The sequence below is a fragment of the Staurois parvus genome, unplaced genomic scaffold, assembly GCF_062004578.1.
Source record: "Staurois parvus isolate SC_StPar_1 unplaced genomic scaffold, SC_StPar_1.0 ptg000276l, whole genome shotgun sequence".
NCBI lineage: Eukaryota > Metazoa > Chordata > Amphibia > Anura > Ranidae > Staurois > Staurois parvus.
In genome coordinates this window covers 406005-426170 of record NW_028318072.1, presented here as the reverse complement: position 1 = coordinate 426170, position 20166 = coordinate 406005, and the positions used below count along the sequence as shown (strand labels likewise).

The 20166-nt window shown below is 41.1% G+C and overlaps 1 protein-coding gene across 1 annotated transcript in view; it reads right to left on the bottom strand.

The window, feature by feature from the left end:
• Positions 1 to 20166, bottom strand: part of LOC149458755 (uncharacterized) — a 128907-nt gene that overhangs the window by 7938 nt on the left and 100803 nt on the right. Inside the window, exons 7-14 of the mRNA XM_089681678.1 lie at positions 19263 to 19375; positions 19119 to 19177; positions 17165 to 17254; positions 16033 to 16076; positions 15721 to 15890; positions 12356 to 12426; positions 8907 to 9052; positions 5847 to 5991 (exon numbers count right to left, since the gene is read on the bottom strand). Of these exons, the coding sequence (XP_089537804.1) occupies positions 5847 to 5991; positions 8907 to 9052; positions 12356 to 12426; positions 15721 to 15890; positions 16033 to 16076; positions 17165 to 17254; positions 19119 to 19177; positions 19263 to 19375 (838 nt within the window). The remainder of the gene's footprint in view (positions 1 to 5846; positions 5992 to 8906; positions 9053 to 12355; positions 12427 to 15720; positions 15891 to 16032; positions 16077 to 17164; positions 17255 to 19118; positions 19178 to 19262; positions 19376 to 20166) is intronic.

Genomic DNA, 20166 nt, shown 5'->3' with positions numbered 1-20166 from the left:
TCCATCCACGCTGTATAGCTTAGAAAAGTGTTTTTCAGCCTTTTTTCAGTCAAGGCACCCTTTAAAATTATCGACAGTCCTGAGGCACCCTTTAAAATTATCGACAGTCTTGAGGCACCCCATTCTAAAATGCGAAAAACTATTCTTAAAGTTTTATATAACCCAGCAACATCCACACATGTAGGACACCCAACATTAGAGGTGATTTATTCGTCCAAATCAAATACACTTTTGCACATTGGTACTGACTAGTATGCCAGTGTTTCTCTTCTCCCTTGGTTTTTTCTCCATCACTTAGCTAATGTGACCCCAGCACTGATGGAGAGGGGCAGGGGAGGTTCAAATTAAGATGCTGTGCAGGCAGATGACATCCTCCTTATCAACTGTTGATATTATTGGTTGTCAGGACGCCGGCGGCTAGAAGGTCGTAATGTTGCACAATAAAAACCTTTGTGTAGCTAAAAGGAAGGCTTGTTCCACCCGCTGGCTTGTAAACAAGTTTTGGGCAAATTTTAGACATTTTGCCAAGGCACCCCTGAAGAAACCTCAAGGCACCCTAGTTGAGAAAGGCTGGCTGTCATTGTCATCCTAGGGCAGGAAGTATGTTAGTGCCAGAAAATAAAGGAATACAAGCTGAAACATATGGCATCTACAACATCTTGACTGGTAACCTGACAACTGACCTGACCTGAAACTTTCGTCAGAAAGTGATAGATCACTTCATGCATACCCCTTCTGCAGGTATAGCTATGTAAAACATTAAAAATAAGCACCTACACTGTCTCACCCTGCTCTGCACATGCTCAGTTGCTCTTTATTTTTCAGCACTGTGCTGAAAATGTAGAGGCGATCTGATGGCAGCCTAAAGATTTACTGGTGCTCAGGGGCTCTGAGCTTCAGCAACATGGAAGCCTCCAAGTAAGAAGAAACAGGAACAACACCGGAGGCAATTACATAATTAGTAATGTAGAATGTATGTTCCTTGCAAAAAAAAAAATTATATTTTTTTTCCACGTCATTATGGGTAAAGTTCTGTTTTAAAGTAAAAACTCTTATAAGCATATAAAAAAAGAAATCTAGGTCTACACATTAATGTCTAAAACCTGTGTTAGCGTCTCCAATTAAACAGTACTGATATGTGACGAAAATCCCTTCTTTATTTCTTACTTTTCAGCACCTCCATTTTCTGCCACTTCCTGTTCAGTTAGCATACCTTGTGAAGGAGGTGTGTCAGCTAGAGAGCTCCCACTCAGTTCCCCTGTTCCACCCCTCTGTCTATTTAGGCCTCATGCACACTGGAACTCCTGCATTTAGATTTTCCAAGATTACTTTCTCCTGCATTTAGATGTTGACACTTTAGTGGTATTTACATTTGTTCAGTTGCATTCAACTTCACAAAATGAAAACTAAACTAACCATGAATGCAATTTTTTTCAAGATCTGTTAAAGAATGCTTTTCAGACCTGAATGGTCTATTTTTGACATTACTGTCCTTGGTTGCTAGTATGCCGGCATTGTTTCCTGCTTTGCCTTCTGGGTTGCTAGGATGCAGGAAGCTCCTGCAGTCTAGCTTCTTTGGTTGTTAGGAGGCAAGCGGCCCCCACTGCTGGGTATGTCATTGGACGATATTGCCGCTTAGATCTTAACGAACACAGACACTGTGTGGTAGGGGTTATCTGCACCTTAGCAACCATGAAAAAGACAGAGGGGGTGAAACAGGGGAACTGACATGCCTCATTCCTCCTGCATATCTAGTAATGGCACTTGTCATTGGGAAGTGCCCCGCTCCTGAAACAAGCGCTGTCAATCATAGTATTTAGATATTTATCTCCTTGCTAGATTGTGGTCTGCTCTGAGATCAATTAACTTGAAAGCACTCAACTCTGAGCATTTCCGGGTTCAGAGTCATAATAATCCCAGCTGAAATGATTATTATTATTATACAGGATTTATATAGCGCCAACAGTTTGCGCAGCGCTTTACAATATAAACGGGAGACAGTACAATTACAATACTTTTCAGTACATAAGGAATAGGAGGGCCCTGTTTGTGGAGCTTACAATCTAAAGGAAGGAGGAGGTGGTGACAGCTTCAGGGAATGATCTGATGGAGGTGGCTCAAGTACAGTTCTTAGGTGGAGGTGTGGTAGGCTTTCCTGAATAAGTAAGTTTTCAAAGATCGCCTAAAGGCAGACAGGGTGGAAGCTGATTGGACATACTGCGGTAGGGAGTTCCAGGAGATTGGAGAGGCTCTGGAATAGTCCCGGAGGCAAGTGTGGGAGGAGGTGACAAGGGAGAGCAAGATGTCTTGGGAGGAGCAGAGTGGGCGATTTGGATGACATCTGTGGATGAGGTTGGTGATGTAGCTAGGGGCAGTGTTGTGGATGGCTTTGTATGTTGTGGTTAGCATTTTTAATTTTATACATTGGGTTAGTGGAAGCCAATGAAGGGATTGGCAGAGAGGGGCAGCAGTTGCTGATCAGTTGGTAAGGTGTATGAGTCTAGCAGCAGCATTCATAATAGACTGAAGGGGGGATAACCTGTGTAACGGTTGACCAGTGGGAAGGGAGTTGCAGTAATCAAAGTGGGATAAAACCAAGGCGTGGATAAGTTGTTTTGTGGTGACATTGGTAAGAAAAGGATTTTGGAAAATGTTGCGGAGGTTGAGACGGCAGGATTTAGCCAGTGATTGGATGTGGGGTCCAAAGGAGAAGTCAGAGTCTAGGATTACACCGAGCACCTTGGCATGAGGGGAAGGACCAATGGTTGTGCTGTTGATCTTAATGGTAAAGTCATGAGTGGGGGATTGGGGAGGAGGAAATATTACTAGTTTGTTTTGGAAAGATTGAGTTTGAGGGAGTTGTGTAACATCCATACTGATATGTCGCTTAGTAGATTTGTGATAAGTGAGTAGATTGAGAGGGTGAGCTAGGGAGTGGAGAGATAGATCTGGGTGTCATCAGCATAGAGGTGGTATTGGAAGCCATGGGAGGTTATCAATTGGCCAAGGGAGGAGGTGTAGAGAGAGAAAAGGATGGGCCCAAGGAGAGAGCCTTGGGGTACCTCAAAGGAAAGAGGAGCGGAGGAGTTGTTGTATGTGACACTGAAAGTGCGCAGAGCAAGGTAAGAGGAGAACCAGGAGAGAGCAGAGTCATGGAGGCCAATGGAGTGGAGTTTACCGAGGAGAAGAGGGTGGTCGACTGTGTCAAAGGCAGCAGAAAGGTCTAGGAGTAAGAGTATTGCGTAATGGCCATTGGTTTTAGTACTTAGTTGGTCGTTAGTGAGTTTTAGTAGGGCAGATTCAGTGGAATGTTGTGGGCGGAAGCCTGACTGTAGAAGATTGAGGAGGTTGTTGTCAGTGAGGTAGCAATGGTTGTGAACAAGGCGCTCGAGAAGCTTGGAGGCAAACGGGAGCAGGGAGATGGGTCTTAAGTTATTCAAACAGGTGGGGTCCAGCAAGGGTTTTTTAAGTATGAGGGTAACAAGTACATGTTTGAGCGGGGAGGGAAAGGTGCCTGTGGAGAGTGAGAGGCTGAAGATGTGGGTTATAGAGTTTAGGATAGAGCAGGAAGGAGGCTGCAAAAATAATGAGGGGACAGGTGGTGAAGTGAGCCTTGGAAAGGAGTTTGGTAACTTCCATGGTGGTAACAGGGTCAAAAGAGGAGAGTATTGAGCGTGGTGATGGGCCTGGTATGCTGGTTGGAGGAAGCTTGACACTAGAGATCTCATCACAAATTGTGTCGATCTTGTTTTTCAAATGACTGGCAATCTCCTCTGCAGTAAATAAGTTGGTGGGTGGAGGCAGTGGGGTGTGGAGTAAGGAATTAAGGGTAGAAAAGAGTTGACGAGGATTGGATGAGACGGTTTTGATGAGCGTGCTGTAGTACGTTTGTTTAGGAGCATGGAGGCCAGAGTTGTATTTGAGAAGGGCGGATTCATAGAGGGTAAAGTCTTGCAGGGATTTAGTTTTACGCCATGCTCGCTCAAGAGCATGGCTGCGTCTCTTGAGACTTCTGGTATCATGTTTGCCAAGGTTGTGACAGGCAAGGCCTCGTTCTGCATGTAGAGAGAGGAGCAAGTGCATCAAGTGAGGATGATAGTAAGTTGTAGGCAGATGTGGTCAGGTCTGGGCAGGACAGGGGTGCAATTGTTTCATAAAGGCATTCAGTAGCAGAGTGAAGAAGATCAGGGCTGAGGTGGTGGAGGTTTCTACGGGCAACTGTTTGCTGGTTGGAGGCATGGGAGTTAGGAGACAGGGAGAGTGTGAAGCTGATAAAATTGTGTTCAGAGAGGAAAAGGGGTGTTAGAGAGGTTACAGGGAATGCATAGGTGGGAGAATACAAGGTCGAGGGTGTTGCTGTTAGAGTGGGTGGTGGTTTGTGTCCATCATGTAAGGTTAAAAGAGGATGTTAGGTTGAGTAGTTGGGAAGCGGCTGAGGTGCTAACATTGACTGGGATAGTAAAGTCACGGAGGATGATGGCAGACGCCTCATAGGAGAGAAAGTACGGTAGCCATGCTGAGAAGTCATCAAGAAAGCGTGAAACGGGGCCAGGAGGCCGGTAAATGACTGCAATCCTCTGACAAACAGGAGAAAGATGAATACAGTGTACTTCAAAAGAGCAGAGGGACAGAGAGGGAGGTGTAGGAAGAACCTGAAACATGCTTTGTGGGGAAAGAAGAAGTCCAACTCCACCCCCTTTTCATCCACTGTGTCTGGGCGAGTGAGTCCAGAGGAGGCCACCATGGGATAGTGCAGCTGAGGAGACAGAGTTGGAGCCAGGTTTCGGTAATAGCAAGTAGGTTGAGGGAGTGGGAGAAGAAGAGGTCATTGATAGCAGAAAGTTTGTTGGAGACTGAGTGGGCATTCCAGAGAGCACATAAGAGGGAAGGGCCGGTGCGTGGAAGCAGGGGAATTGAGAAAAGAGAGTGAAGGTTGTGGCTGATGCCCGAGAAAGGGGGCTGATGCTTCTTTTGTAAGTTTGATGGTGGAGGGCCAGGGTTTGGGGCGATGTTTCCGGAAGTTAGTAGTAATAGGAGGATGAGGGAGGTGAGGTGGGAGTGGGATTTATATGAGGGCAAATGCTGCAATTGTTTTGGAGCAGTGACATTATGTGGGCTAAGAGACAGCAGGAGATAAGTGCAATGATATTGAGAGGTACAGGTTGTGGGGTGGGGAGGAGGGGTAAAGAAGAGAGAGTTTGAGGACAGAGGGCATTATAGCAAAAAAGAAAGTTAGTAAGAGCATGTTGGAGAGTGAGGAGAAATAACAAGGAAGGCTGAGGGAAAGAGATGATAAGAGGAAAGAGCATTTGCAGACTACTTGGGGTGGAGAACTAATATTTGTACTTGCCTTAGTTAAAGTGCCGTGTTCAAAGTACCATGTGCAAGGAATGGCCAGTCTGTCCCCTCGCCAGCCATCCCAAGGACTGTACTGAATTTATATTTGATGGACTGGCGGAGGTGAGGCAATTGTTCACTTAAGAGCTAATAAATGACACATGGTGGAGGTTTTCTGCCCTTAACAAATTGCAAGCAGGATGGACACAAGATAAGGCAAGCTGTTTGATCTCAGCTAAGGCACTATGAGAATAAATTAACTTAATACAGGCAAGTACAGACAGCAGTTACAATAAATCTAACAAAGCAGATGATTTCAGTCATGCAAAATAGCTTGGAGTTTGAGAGAGGAGAGGAATCAGCGGTTACCGAGGACAACAGGAAACAAGGAAATGAAGGTAAACAGCAACCCTACAAGCACACACAGAAATGCAGACTGGGGCCATTAAATAAAGTTGAAGATGCTATAATATGTTTTTTTGCCCCAATTGTCTTACAAAAACACTTACCAGATCAAGCTTGGACTGGGCTAAGGGGAGAATGGGTCGATAAAATCTCCTCTGAGAGCCCACCGCTGCTGCAAATGGTGGTGAAGAATACATGGCTGCAACTAAATTAATCCGGCAAATCCAGGAATTCATCTCTTCTGAGGTCCTAAGGAAGATAAATTATAGTAATATTTATCATGTGCCAAAAAATGCATCCTCCACATCTCCCCATTTACATTTTTCAGACATTCATCTTTCCTGACACGAGCGGACTCTAAGACTTGAATGTAATAATCCACAACATACTTTCTCAAAATAATGCTGTCAAGGAGCGGAAACCTTACAATCATCCCCGTTTAGGGCCCATACACCCAATATATTTGTGGTAATGCATGTGTTACCACAACACATGTTAGGTTCGTTGATGCAATGTGGTGCTATTCATTATGTTTATGGCATATAAAACACAACCATAGTAATAGGCACCTATGTGCTGACTGCTTACACAAACCTTCTGCCTCTGCTGTTTGCAAACAAAACCCTATGAGGGGGATTTATAAAACCTGGAGCAGCCAGACTCTGGAGCAGTTACGCATGGCAACCAATCAGTTTCTATCTTTCAAAGCTTAACTGAACAGGCTGAAGATAGAAGCTGGTTGGTTTGCATGCACAACTGCTCTAGGTCCTGTCTGTTCCAGTTCTGACAAATTCCCCTCTATTTAGTGTTTGAGGCTCCCTAATACCCAGCTGACAGCAGTGAATTGCACGAACATGCTTTGCAATGTGCTGTCAAAAAACAGTGCATATACTATTTTTTAGAAATGCATCGCAATGCATGCTAGTGAGTTGCTACTCATGGTGCTGAAATGCATATCCATCGGCAGGTTGTTGGGGTCAAAACTTGCATGAATAACACCACATCATACTGGAGCAGTTAACATGCATTACCGCAAATAGATAATGGAATAAAAAAAAAAAAGTGATTGTTATGATGTGATGATTTAAACAATCAACAATCAATGCAAACATTCAAATCTACGGTCGATCATTCACTAATCCATATGTGTATGGTCAGCATAAGCAACCTTCATTTTCTCACAACCATCTCTCAAAATAAGTGCAGTCTCATAGCTAAGGCAGGTCCCCCCCAATGTTAATAACCTTTTGTGACGTCAAAGATTTAAGTTCACCAGACAAACCCAGAACTGACAGGCTGAGTATTGAAGACTAAAATACAACAACCACCCTATCTGGCTGAGAAGAATCAGGATACAAAGCATAACAATGATTTATTGATAACAGCTATGAAACAAATTGGTAAAGTGCTGACTCTTCATTAAATGCAGAGAGGAGAGAATGCATTCCACAGTTAGAGATTCTAACCCAAGAACCAGCACAAACAATTTGTTACAGATTGGTGGCCAAATTCATCTGCATGGAATTTCTATGTTCGTCCGGGATGCTGGAATTTCTCCAAGAACATCATTTTCAGTGGATGTATTAAAAACATTTCTTAAAGATATATTTAGTTCCACGCTGGTTATGACATCAAACTCTGAGCAGCTCTTGGCCAAAACTATTTTGCAAGATGTTTTGCTGATTAATATCTAAAAACTAGTTAGAGTTTACGTTCACAAGACTTGAGCAATAGATAGGACAGCAGATAATATGAAGCTTGTTTAGCCATACTATTAACACTCTCTCTGTTCCTCTTACAATCATCTCCTGAACCGAAGGACTCAAATGTAGATAAAATTTAAAATTACCAGTCACAGTTCATGGTTAAAGAGTGCTAAATCTGTTTTTTTCAAAAAAATTCACTTTGCATTAACCTGAATCTAAAGAGAAAATAATTGTACTTTCTGGATATTACATTGTGATAACAAAATAACATTTGAGTTCCTGCGGACCAAATGCTTTCTTGCTTCCAAGTGAGCTCTAATTAGCAAAGCCCCTCTATGCTCTTGCCTCAAGCACACTGATGGGAATGGAAGTGGAGGCGGATACAGCCCTCTTGCAGGTGCAAGCCAATCTCTGACACACAGTGGTAATGCAGTTTATGGAAAAATATGGAAAAAACTTTTTGCGCCACTACTAGAAAAGATGGGACTATTGGGACAGCAGAACACACCTAGCTATACCACTAGCTAAAAACAACAAACAGAAAATTGATGTTGCCCTAATCACAATAACACCACAAACATCCCAAAACAAATAATGAGATGAGAAAACAATAGATAATACACCATAACATAATCAGTAAATGGAAGGAATATGCATAGTCCTTCCATTTACTAATAATGTTATGGTGTATTATCTATTGTCTTCTCATCTCATTATTTGTTTGGAATGTCTGTGGCGTTATTGCGATTATCGCAACATCAATTTTCTGTTTAATGCAGTTTATAGGCTATGCGTAGGGAGATCTAGTGTTCTGAATCAGAAACAACCTGTTCTTTAATGGGATCTTGCACTCATGATTTTTATGAGCATTGCAGCAAGTCCTTTATCACTACTATGACTGTCATGGACAAACTACACTATAGCTGTCATGTACAAACTACCATGGCTGTCATAGACAAACTAATGCCCAGCACTAGGTTTAGTGTTGAAAACCAAGTTTTCAAACCCTGGTACACAACAATCCCTAATAATTCTGAGGAGGGGGACCAAAAAGATCTAGTTGCACTCAAGTCTGCACGGTCAGCCAAAAGAGCCAAAGAACTTCCCTTGTAAGCTGTACAGTGGAAAGTCAGTTGAACATATTTAGCAGTCAGCCCACACTAGGAATCAAGGAGGAATCAAGATACTGTATGTGCGACACACTGACAGATACTAGTAGAAATTAATGGGTAACACTTCTAATAGCCAGACTTTCTCAGAACAACCAGTTTCAAATAGGGATTCTTCCTTGCCTGTTAGTGAGCTGTGAAATGACTTTAAACCCTCACGGTGAATGGCCCATTTAAATAAATGTGATTATTTTTAGGAAAACTGCTTGAAATAGTCAGCTAACAGGTAGTTTATTATGGTGCACTTTTAACAATGGTGTTCACATACAGTGTGACTCATATTACTCACTGAGCCTGGAAGAGAAATACACGCCAATCAGCAGTCTGCAGGCGGAAGACATTGGGTCTCTTGGTGTAGTCACTGGCTCTCTCAGCTAGAGCATGCTGGATGCTGATCACTTCCTCAGGAAACTGGAAGTCAACCCTGTACTCATCCTGCCAATGGTTTCAAAATACATACAAAAGAGTCATATGGATACATTTAAAGCTAAGCTTCAGTTTAAAATAATAACAAAAAATGGGGTACCTCAAAGATAAAACTTGTCCATAAATTTCTTATCTTGGAGTACAGTACAAAAAGCAAAAAAGTAGCAAAAACTTGGCTAAGGCTACCCCTAGAGCACGGGTGTCAAACTGGCGGCTCTCCAGCTATTGCCAAACTACAAGTCCCATGAGGCATTGCAAGATTGACAGTTACAAGCATGACTCCCAAAGGCAGAGGCATGATGGAACTTGTAGTTTCGCAACAGCTGGAGGGCCGCCAGTTTAACACCCCTGATCTAGAGGATATCTGTATAACCCCACCTACTCCATGAGGCTCCAGGCTTTGTAGCAAGCAATAAGGAGTGATCAAGGAGTAACCTGTGTCCTGTAATCTACTCCAACAAAAGGAATTGTACATGTAAATCAAAGTTCCTATTATTGTTATCATACAGTACAGGGCACACAGCTTGTATTCCTAGACCATGGGAAGAACCCAAGTAATAAAACAGAGAGGTGGACAACAACATAGAAACAAAGAACTGCCAAGAATCCCACAAGAAACGCAAGGATTTAAGGAACCCAAACAAAATACTTAGACAACAGCTGTTGCACCTTGCAGTTGAAGCATATATCAACTGAATATTTACCTAGCAGAACTTGGAAAATGTGTGATTAGAGGACCAGGTGGCAGCCTTGCAAATCTCGGATACAGAAGTTTGATGCTGAAAAGCTTAGGTAACACCAACAGCTCTGGTGGAATGGGCTATGATGGGAAAGGAAGGAACTTTTTTCTTTAAGGGTGTATGCCCTGGAAATTAGTTGTCTGATCCTCCTGGCAGTGGTGGACTGCTAGGTAGAACAAAAAGAGGCTGCCAAATAGACTTCGACAACCCTAACCACATCAAAACAATATAAGTCTATTTCTTTGTCATGGACAGGACAGTGGGAGGGAGGAAGATGTCCTCATTGAACCTGTGGGAAGAGACCACCTGAGGTAAAAAAAGGTTTTGATCTCAAAACCACATTGTCCTTGTGCAAATGAAGAAAAGGCTTTAAAACAGAGCTGCTAACGCAGAAATACCCCTTGTAGATGTGATGGCAATGAAGAGGGCAACCTTACAGGTGAGGTCTTCCAAAGGAATGTTTCTAATCTGAAGAGCAGAGAGCACAAGAATGAAATCCAAAGCTGACACTAGAGGTTGGGTTGGGGGCATTATATAAGCATCTCCCTGTAGAAAAGTCTTGATAAGGAATTGTGAGGTTTTTGAAAGAGAATGGATAAGGCAGAAACCTGTCCCACAACTGTACCAAGTGCTGGTCAGGACCAGACTGAAGAAAGACCAAAATATGATTAATAGAGTAAATAAAACAAATTGAATGAGCGCAACTAGATAAGTTAGATAAGAAAAAATTAAATGAAATGACAAGCTGCTAGCATAAAAGGTATACCTCAGCACCTCAGAAAAATATTTAAAACATTGAATATGCAGCGCTAGATGTTATTATATGAGAACATGATTCATGTATAATAGAAAAAAGAGATTAGTATAGTCCCAGATAAAAAGTCCTCCAAAAACCAGATCCAAAAATATTCAAAAAGGCACTCACATCAGAGTATAATATCCTGTAGGTAATCCATAAGAACAAAAAGCAAGGTCAGCGTCGCATTGAGGGGAATCCCTCAATGCGACGCTGACCTTGCTTTTTGTTCTTATGGATTACCTACAGGATATTATACTCTGATGTGAGTGCCTTTTTGAATATTTTTGGATTTCATTTAATAAAGACTATATCACACTATTAGCACCATTTTGCTTCCCTGGCTTGTTATTACACGAGCCTCCTTAAGGTGGATCTACATCTCGTGTTTGAGCGGCGGTGGACCCACTGGTGAGTCTGAGGTGGACTGGGAGCGTGACTAAATATCATCTCTGAGAGTCCGCCAGGGCGTTCTGATGACATCATACCGGTGACCAGACCCTGATGTTTTCTATAGATTATATACATACAACGCGCAGTTTGTATGTAGTTCTGGTAAGCACATTATAATACCATTACCACAAGGAATTTGCTATTAAGGTTTATCATCTGACCAGTTCGGCTACTTGGTGGACTTTTTTATCACCTTATGGAACATTTCTGATACATATTAATCTGGTTTTTGGAGGACTTTTTATCTGGGACTATACTAATCTCTTTTTTCTATTATACATGAATCATGGTCTCATATGATTAATAGAGTATTCCCTAAAGTTATGCTTTCTGTCCTGACATCGTGCAAAGAAGATTTTCCATGGGTTATGGTAATTCTTGTGGGAGTTGAATTTTCCCTAGGTCTGAATAAAAAAGGAATAACCAAGTCAGAGATACCCCTATACTTTAGGACTTAGAGTTTCAACAGCCATGCCATTAAAGCCAGTGACTGATAAGCAGGCTGGAACAAGTGCTCTGAGTCAGCAAGTCTGGCCTGTTTGGAAGAGGCCAAGGCTCGTCTGCTGCAAGTCTGAGTACATCTGTTTACACCTTTCTTCTGGGCCATTTGGTGCAATAAGAATCACAGGGACCCTTTCCACCTCCATCTTGTGCAGCAGTTGAGAATCTTCATCAGAAGGAAGCCATAAACCAGGTAGCATTGAGTCCAAGGAATCACCAGCGCATCTACTGGGAAGCATAGAGGATCCCAGGTCTTGGCCACGAACTTGTTCAGCTTGTTGTTGCACCTTAGACAGACATTTTAAAAGGGGCAGAGACCAGTTACCGGAAGTAGGCATTGATGGCTTAGGAAGTCTGCCTGCCAACAATACACTCAGGAGATATGGAAGGCCAAAACTGGAATGTAAGTTTCTGCCCATGAGAGTATTAGACTAGTTCTTTAGTTCTAAGCTTCTGGTATCCAATTGATGATTTAGCCAGTCTCTTCATACTCATAGGAGTCTGTTTTGCTGTGGAGAATCAGGTGCTGTTATGCAAAGACTACAGTAATGCGCATCACATCAATTAGTGTTTCCTTAGTGGAAAGTGTTTGGCGGGGAGCCATAGCTTGTAGCTCATACTGTAAAAAGCAGGGGAAGGAAAATTCTCCACGGCCTTTACGGCAAGATCAGTGTAACTCAATTCTTTCCTTCATAACATCTTCAAGTCACGAGTAGTAAACTGCAAGCATCATTCTAGAGCTCAGTGTGTAATATAACATAATAATAATAAATAAAATACTTTGCACCAATGACAATCAGAACTGCTTGAACAATGATATACCTTTAGAAAGAAGAGCAGCATCCCCTTCAGCACAGTGTGGAAGGATTTCCAGCGTCTCTTTCCCCATGGAGCTGCAGTAAGAAGAAAGAAAAGAGTTATAACCCAGAAATGATTATAAGCCCAGCAATAAAAAATGGGGAAGAAAGCCAATAATAATTGAACATCTGCTTTGTTTTCTATACAGTATAAACAGAAGTGTGTAGAAGAATAGGCGACATGAGTCACCCTGGTATGATATGTGTATTTTTGTCTTGTACATCAGCACCTTGTCAGTCACATCGACTCCTAAAGAAGTGAATCCTATTTTATGAAACGCATTGCAATTTGTGATGCAACTTTGTCCATCTGTACATCATTGACTGGAAGACATTGTTTGACAACATATACAAATTGATTCAATTTGTGAATTAGACTGGCCACAGTAAATCAGTGCCTTGTATTTTTTTTAATATATTTATGTGTTTCATATATATGAAGATTTTTATTTGTGAATTTAATAAAAAAAGTTTTTTTTTTACTTGTTATTTGTGTGTTGAGGACCCTGCAAAAAGTCCCATGGGCACCCATTTTTGACTCTCTTTGCCCATAGAATGAAGTTGTACAGGCGGCGCTATATTTTAACTATTATAACAATAATGATTGCCACCCTTACATTTGACAGTACTTAAATACTACTTAAAATTCTGCAAAAAATTACAAATGCATATTGTAAGAAAACATACTTGTATGTCTGTGTGCTACTCTATTATGATCATAATCTATAATATCTACAGTAAATGCATAGTTTAAAGCAGGGGTGGGCAACTGTGGACCTACAGCTGTTGTAGAACTACAAGTCCCATGAGGCATTGCAAAATTGACAGTTACAAGCATGACTCCCAAAGGCAGAGGCATGATAAGACTTGTAGTTGACCAACAGCTAGAGGGCCACAGTTGCCCACCCCTGGTTTAAAGCAAACTTACATAGTCTGTGCAGGTTTGCTCAAGTCAGAGCTTAAACCATGCTGAGGACTCTCAGTGTGACAGCACTGTGCCAATCACCAAGCACCAGTGCTGTTACATAAGAGGAAGGCGAGAGAAGAACAGAACATTCACTGCATTATACCTGCACGTACAGAGTATTGAAAGAAAAGGTGAAGGAGGGTGGCGAGGAGGCATTAAAGGAGAAGTACAGCGAAAGCTCTTTTGGCTGTAATTCTCCTGTGGATCACAGGAGTGCAGTTCGTTCTGCACTCCTGTGACCCATTTTTAGCTGACATCACTCAGCCGGTCCAGGCTGGGGAAAGATCCCGACTTTAAAGTTGGAATCCACCCCAGTCTGGAGTGGCACCTGGCTCAGCCTCTCAGAGAGGGGCAGAGCAGACAGCAGCGACTGACAGTCACTGCTCTCTGTGCATATTGGCAATGAGAACTCAGTGATCAGCGGTCATGTGATCGCTGAGTTCTCACCCTTAGAGCCAGTGGGGACAGATGCAGCATTGGACCGATGCTGCATCCACCTAGGTAAGTATAATATTGAGAAAAAAAACCCCACACACTTCTCTTTTAAAACAAACGTGTTGCTTGCATAAAGGGGAGGAAGATTTTTATTATACAGAATTTATATAACGCCAAACGTTTGTTCAACACTTTACAAAAGAAATGGAAAAAGTACAGTTAAAGGTTGGGTCTGTCTGAAAACAAAATAGGTGCCACAACTCATCCAATGTCCACTGCTCTCCACAGACAAAAATGCCTCACAGTTCCACACATATAGATTGGTTACAGCTAACATAATTAAGAGACAAGTTTGGCTAACTAAAATGAGCTTGATGGACATCCCATTCCAAAAATATTAGTTGGCTCCTTTCTGTGAATACAACAGCTTTCACTCTTCTGGGAAGGGTTTTCACAGTATTCTTTGGGAATAAGTGCTCATTCAGCCAAAATAATTTTAGTGAGGTAACCATGTTGGATGAGAAGACTTGGTTTACAATTGGCACTCCAATTCATCACAAGGGTGATCACTAGAGCGGAGGTCAGGTCTGTGTACAGGCCAAGTTCCTCCAAACTAAACACATCAAACCATATCAATAAAGGAGCTGGCTTTGTAGATAGAGACACATTCATGCTGGGACAGAAAAGGGACTTCCCCAAACTTTTGTTGCAATGTTGAAATCACACAATTGTCTAAAATATTTTTGTATGGTGTAGAATTAACAATAAATTTCAATTAAACCACCCAAGGGGTGTCCATGGCCATATAGTGTGTTAATGCCTGTACAGTACGGCTTGCTCAGTACAAATACAGTTTTTAGTTTGCCATTACTGGTTAAAACCGTTCATAGCACAAAGGGAAAACCCAAAGGTTCTGAAACCTCCATATTTGCTTAAAGGTTTGGTTATGATTATGATGGCGTAAAGTGAAGGATCACTTAAGAGACATAAGAGACGAGGTGAAAATAAAAACCCCTAGCAGATTAGCAGATACTTAAAATGTTTTATTTTTTTCCACCCCAGAAAAAAAAAATCAACTTCCTCATACAAAAGAAAAGAAAAAGAAAACATGACCTGCAGTTTTTACCATGCCCTGAGAGATAAAACGGCTTGAAGCTGCAGTGGCCATGACTGCCTGCTACAGTGGGTGATTCTGGCATATATGTTTTGTGAACATGAGGGAAATTTGTGTTTACAGATCCTCAATGAAACCCAATAAAATGAAAACGTGGGTTTGATCATAACAGAAGAAGGAAATATAATTATAGATCTCTGATTAAATAAAATCACAGCATATGTTAGGTGTAAAAATAAAAGATAAAGGCGAGCTTTTATATATGCAACCAACAACAGTAACTTTCAGGTTTCTAAACATGCTTTGGCTGTATTATAGTACATGATTGTGAAAACAGAGTACAAAACCACCTCTTCCTTCTCTTTGAAGTCCCCCTCTCCACACCTATTACAAAAAAAAAATGACTCTATATATTAAAAATTCCGGTTGTCTTCTGAGTGGTTAGATGACATCACAGGTTCTTCTTCTTGACTTGCGTCAGTGGTCCCTGCTGCTGCACAGAATGGCCTTCATGAGGTGGCAGGTGAGCACTGTTCTGTGCAGCAGCACTGTGAACTCAGGACATCATTCATTCAATCCAAGCAGTAAGTGTGGGGGGCAGTACTGGGGAGAAGGTAAGTATTGCACCTGGTCCCCAGCACTTCCAAATCCTGGAGTTGGGCTTTTCACAAATTAAAAAAATCATGCAAGACGAAGATCAAAGATTGAAAAAAGTTGTTCTACATTTAAATCCCTATGAATATTATGCAGGGAAGCCTGCCAGAAGATAAGATATGCCCCAAAGCAGGTACAAGCACAGAGGGGCTATACTCACTCTTTTTGCCATCAATATCTGCATGTACTTTGCGGCAGAGCATCCCCTGTTTGAAGACTGGGGCCTGAGGGTCTGGTGCTGGTAGGTCCACAAAAGGATTGCTTTTTTTCCGAACAGACAAAAGATTTTCTGGTTTTGCAACAAGGACGGTTGCTAGCTTCTCTTCACTCCTGTTAGGGGAACAGCAAACGGCAATATTGTAATGAAATGTCCATTGAGGGCAAAAACAGTAACAAAAACTGTAAGTGTAAAATTTCAGGCAGAGTATCAGAGGGCGAACAAATAACAGACAGACTGCTCAGCTGAACTTACATGGCCCATTCCAGCTTCTCTACACGGATGGAGTGGTACAAACCCTATGAAAAAAAAGAATGAAGCATCACCTGACTGCTAAAATGGTAAATTAAAGAGGAACTAACAGTAACCAAAAATTTTAATGTAAACAGTGTGCATTTGGGGCCATACACCCTCACAGCTGTCAAACTGGAAGCAGCATCTGTGTCTGTGCAGCCACTGCGTCCCAATTGACTTGAATAGGACTGCCTGCATGGGGATGCAAGAAACACCGGATGCATCCCCATGCAAGCAAACACAGCCCTTGCACCAGTAGCCAGGCTATAAATGTTTAAAAAATGTTAATACTATTATAATATTTACAGAAAATATTTGCAGAAAATGAGCTTTAAAACAAGCCCTCACTGACCTCCATAGCTGCAAGCATTGTGGAGTAATTCATCCTCAAACTCAAACAAAAGACTCTGAAGTCCATTTCTGAACAGCTTGCAGCACCTGCTGTTTGCTTACATTAGAAGGCTGTCATGCTGTCAGGTGAAGCAAGGAGAAATGAACTGCAATTTCAGAGCCTCTGTTGTAAACTTAATGAAAATGAATTACTCCATAGTGCCTACAGCTACAGAGGTCAGTAAAAAGCTCTTTTACCGAGTGTTAAAGTGTGCAAACTGTTGGCGCTATAGGCGCTATATAAATCCTGTATAATAATAATAATGCAGATATTTGACTGTCCACTGTCTACAGGTTCACCTTAATGTGAGCCTGTGTTCCAAGGTTTCAGCTATTCCCACGCTACCATCCCAATAAACCCTAACCCACATATGCTTGTGTAGTAGATCATGTGACATAAGATTCTATCCAGATGCACTATAAGAAGTCTACTTAAGATGTCTAAAAGTACAATGAGTAAAGCTGCAGTGTTGCCTGTATGGCATTAACAGTTCACGGATTGCTTTTTAATTAATGCATACATAAGTTTCAGCATTTTTTTGTGGCTGCATTTGTTTTCTGTAATAAACGTTGCCTTGTGTGTTATTATCTACTAATTTATACACACTTTGGAAAACTAATTTGTTTACATTCCTTATTCAAAGACTTACTATTCTGCCTACTATTTTTATCTCATTAAAAAAAGCCATAAACAGACATGTACCTTCAGGAGCTCCCGTGGAAAATTGCCACCATCATTCATGCCCTCCAGGTTATTGATGAAATCCTGTGCTGTCATGCTCTTTCCAATGTTCTGCAAGGAACAGGTGCAGTGTATATTACCATTCTAGAGGACCAGGAAAAACTTGCCTTTCCAGTGTCTTTCTGTGTTACAAATGGTGTCAGCTCATTAACTGCCATTGAAAGTGCTGTCATAGAAATGAAGAGGCATCTATGGCAGCACATCCGCTAACAACTAATCAAACTCACAGCAGATTTCAGACAAGTTCTCAGACTCCACTGTGGCTTGTGGAATGTAAAGAGCTGAAAGCTACATATCACTGAACCTTTATAAATGGAAAACAAAATTACTCTGGAGTGCCTCTTTACCTGCTTAAGATCAATTGAACCTATATACCTCTTATAGACCAGAGCAATTTTTACATTTCTTCTATGGACCTGTTTATGCAAGTATTGCATTGTTTATGTTATAATTATTTAGGATTATTTCTTTTCGGTACAGACAAGGCGACAATGTCTTGTGAAAATAATTTTTTCTTTCCATGCAATCTACCGTCAAAGAGATGCACTGTAAAAAAAACCTTTAAAAATTCACTTTTTTCTACTTTGATCAGTGTTAACTTAAAATAATTAGGGGTCTTATGTATAAAACATTCACTATGTGGCTGTGACAAACATCTACACAATCTGGTCAAAAATTGGCATACTTCCGCTAATATGTGAGGTTCCTATACCGCCAAAGCCATCTAGTGGCCACAATACGTTTTTGTTTCCTGAATGAGGTATTTCCAGTAAAAAAAAATGCATTAGGGCCACTAGGAGGCCGACATAGCAACTACACATATTACAGAAAATACAGCAGTTTTCATCCTGATTGTATGGACGTTTGTCATATGCGTACAGCAAACATTTTATGCACAGACACTTAAGTGTTACTGTAGATAAAAAAAAATAATCTTCTATAATCTGTACCAGTATAGTATATTTACTGTCATTAGAAATTGGCTACAGTATTACAAAGTTATATGCAAATAAAATAAAGGCTTTTTTTTGGCATTTTTTTTTATATTCAGCACTAAAGAAGTTATTGTACACAATGATATGGCAAAAAAAGTTTAAGTGATATTGGTTTAAAAACAGAAACAGAAAACAAGTAGCTGGAAATAAAAACAAGTAGCTGGGGAGAAGAATTAATTAGGGCTGAAAAGGGTTAACTAAGGATAATTATGGAAGAAATAAAATCCCACAGTTGAGCCGTGCTTTTACAACCCCCTAACTGATACCCCCTTTACCTGCATAGGTAGTGACTGGGGATGTACACATGCCGCAGCCGTGATGCTTTGCGGCAAGAATTATTCCCCTTGTCACTTACAGCAACACTGCAGTGCAATAGTACAGGTAGCAAGGTGTTAAAGCAGGTGGGGAGGAGGGAGGAGGCGATACACTGCCTCCTTCTCGCCTGTCATATGCTCTCCGAAGAGCGTTCAGAGCATTTCACTCCTCAGGGACCAAAGTCTATGTAAATGAGCCCTTAAAGGTACACAAAAGAATAAACACACATTTGTTGGTAGCTTTGGCAGATTCTATTGCTCTCTGTTTCCATGGAAAATTTCCCTTCACTTCTTCTCTGTGAGACATTGTTGCAGGACAGAAAATAAATGAAAATCTTCCCAGCACTGCCTCAACAGTAGTAAAAACACAGCAGAGTTATACCTTAACTTTGTTTTAAGAATCTGCGAGATGGAATGAACTGATGTATTAACTGGTAGGGTTACTTTGGATATACAACATATTTTTCTAGTTTCTGACAGTAATTTTGTGACAAGGCCAAAGCAAACGTAGTGGTTACCAGTTTAATGGTTGGTCTAAAAAAATCTGTATCAACCAAGTTCAACCTAACATAATTTCTTTTAAATAATCATAAAAAAAATCATTACCTGCCCATGTAGGTCTGAATTAAGCAGCATGAGGGCGCAGGTAAGTGTGTGAACAGCATCTGAAAGAGAACATAAGTTCGTCATTCTCTAATCATTTCAACCTTCAGCCGCTGCATACTAAATTGGGACAGATCTGTCTCTCACCTGCAGAGCCGTACTCCTTGGGGTTGCAGCTATGGAAGCGTTTGGAGAAATGGTACAACACTCGCTCTCGTTCTTGAGTCTCCCCAGTCAACACCAGCTCTTGCAGAAGAGATCTGAAATTTACAAACAGCAATCATAATGAAAAAGCTAAGACCCAGATTGTATCAGAGACTTGAAAAACTGGACCTCAAATTCCTCCACTGGGGTAGGTTTTTGTGGGTTTGCACCTGCCAATTTATTTGGTGACCACTTCTGTGTATAAGTTAAAAATGAAATGCCTTGAATGAATTTATATGTGAATACGGTAGTATTGTCATACTCCGCAGAACTGCACAGTAAACACTGCAGCTTTCATATAAAACATAATATTCATGTTTCCCCAACAAATGTTCTTTATTCTTGCTAGAATCTAAAAACCAAAAATATCATCAAAATATTTAGATTTTTGGAAGAAAAGGCACTACATATAGTGAATGCCCCTAGAAAAAAAATACATCTAGTACTACAGCACTACAAAGAGTAAGGAATCCGGACTGGGATTTTTCAGGCACCAATTAAACCACCAATTATATTAAAAGTACAAAACTTTATATCAGATAAAAAAAAGACACTCAATAAAAACAATTCAGCTGATGAGTAGCTCAATGTTAACTAATACATAAAGACCACTCTTCATTATTAATACATAGACTAATATATTCGCCACAAATTTGTATGCAAATTCAATTGCAACAAGTCTTCATCAGGGAGCTATGGTGGTCAATATAGAAGCTAGTACATCATCAACTAAACCAGCCAAACAGTGAGATGTATCCAAATGTCCTCATTTGCCCCCACAGTGTAAAGCCAGGAGGAGCACAATGGGCGCTAAAGATCCTCAAGGGAATCCAAAAGAACAGGGAGT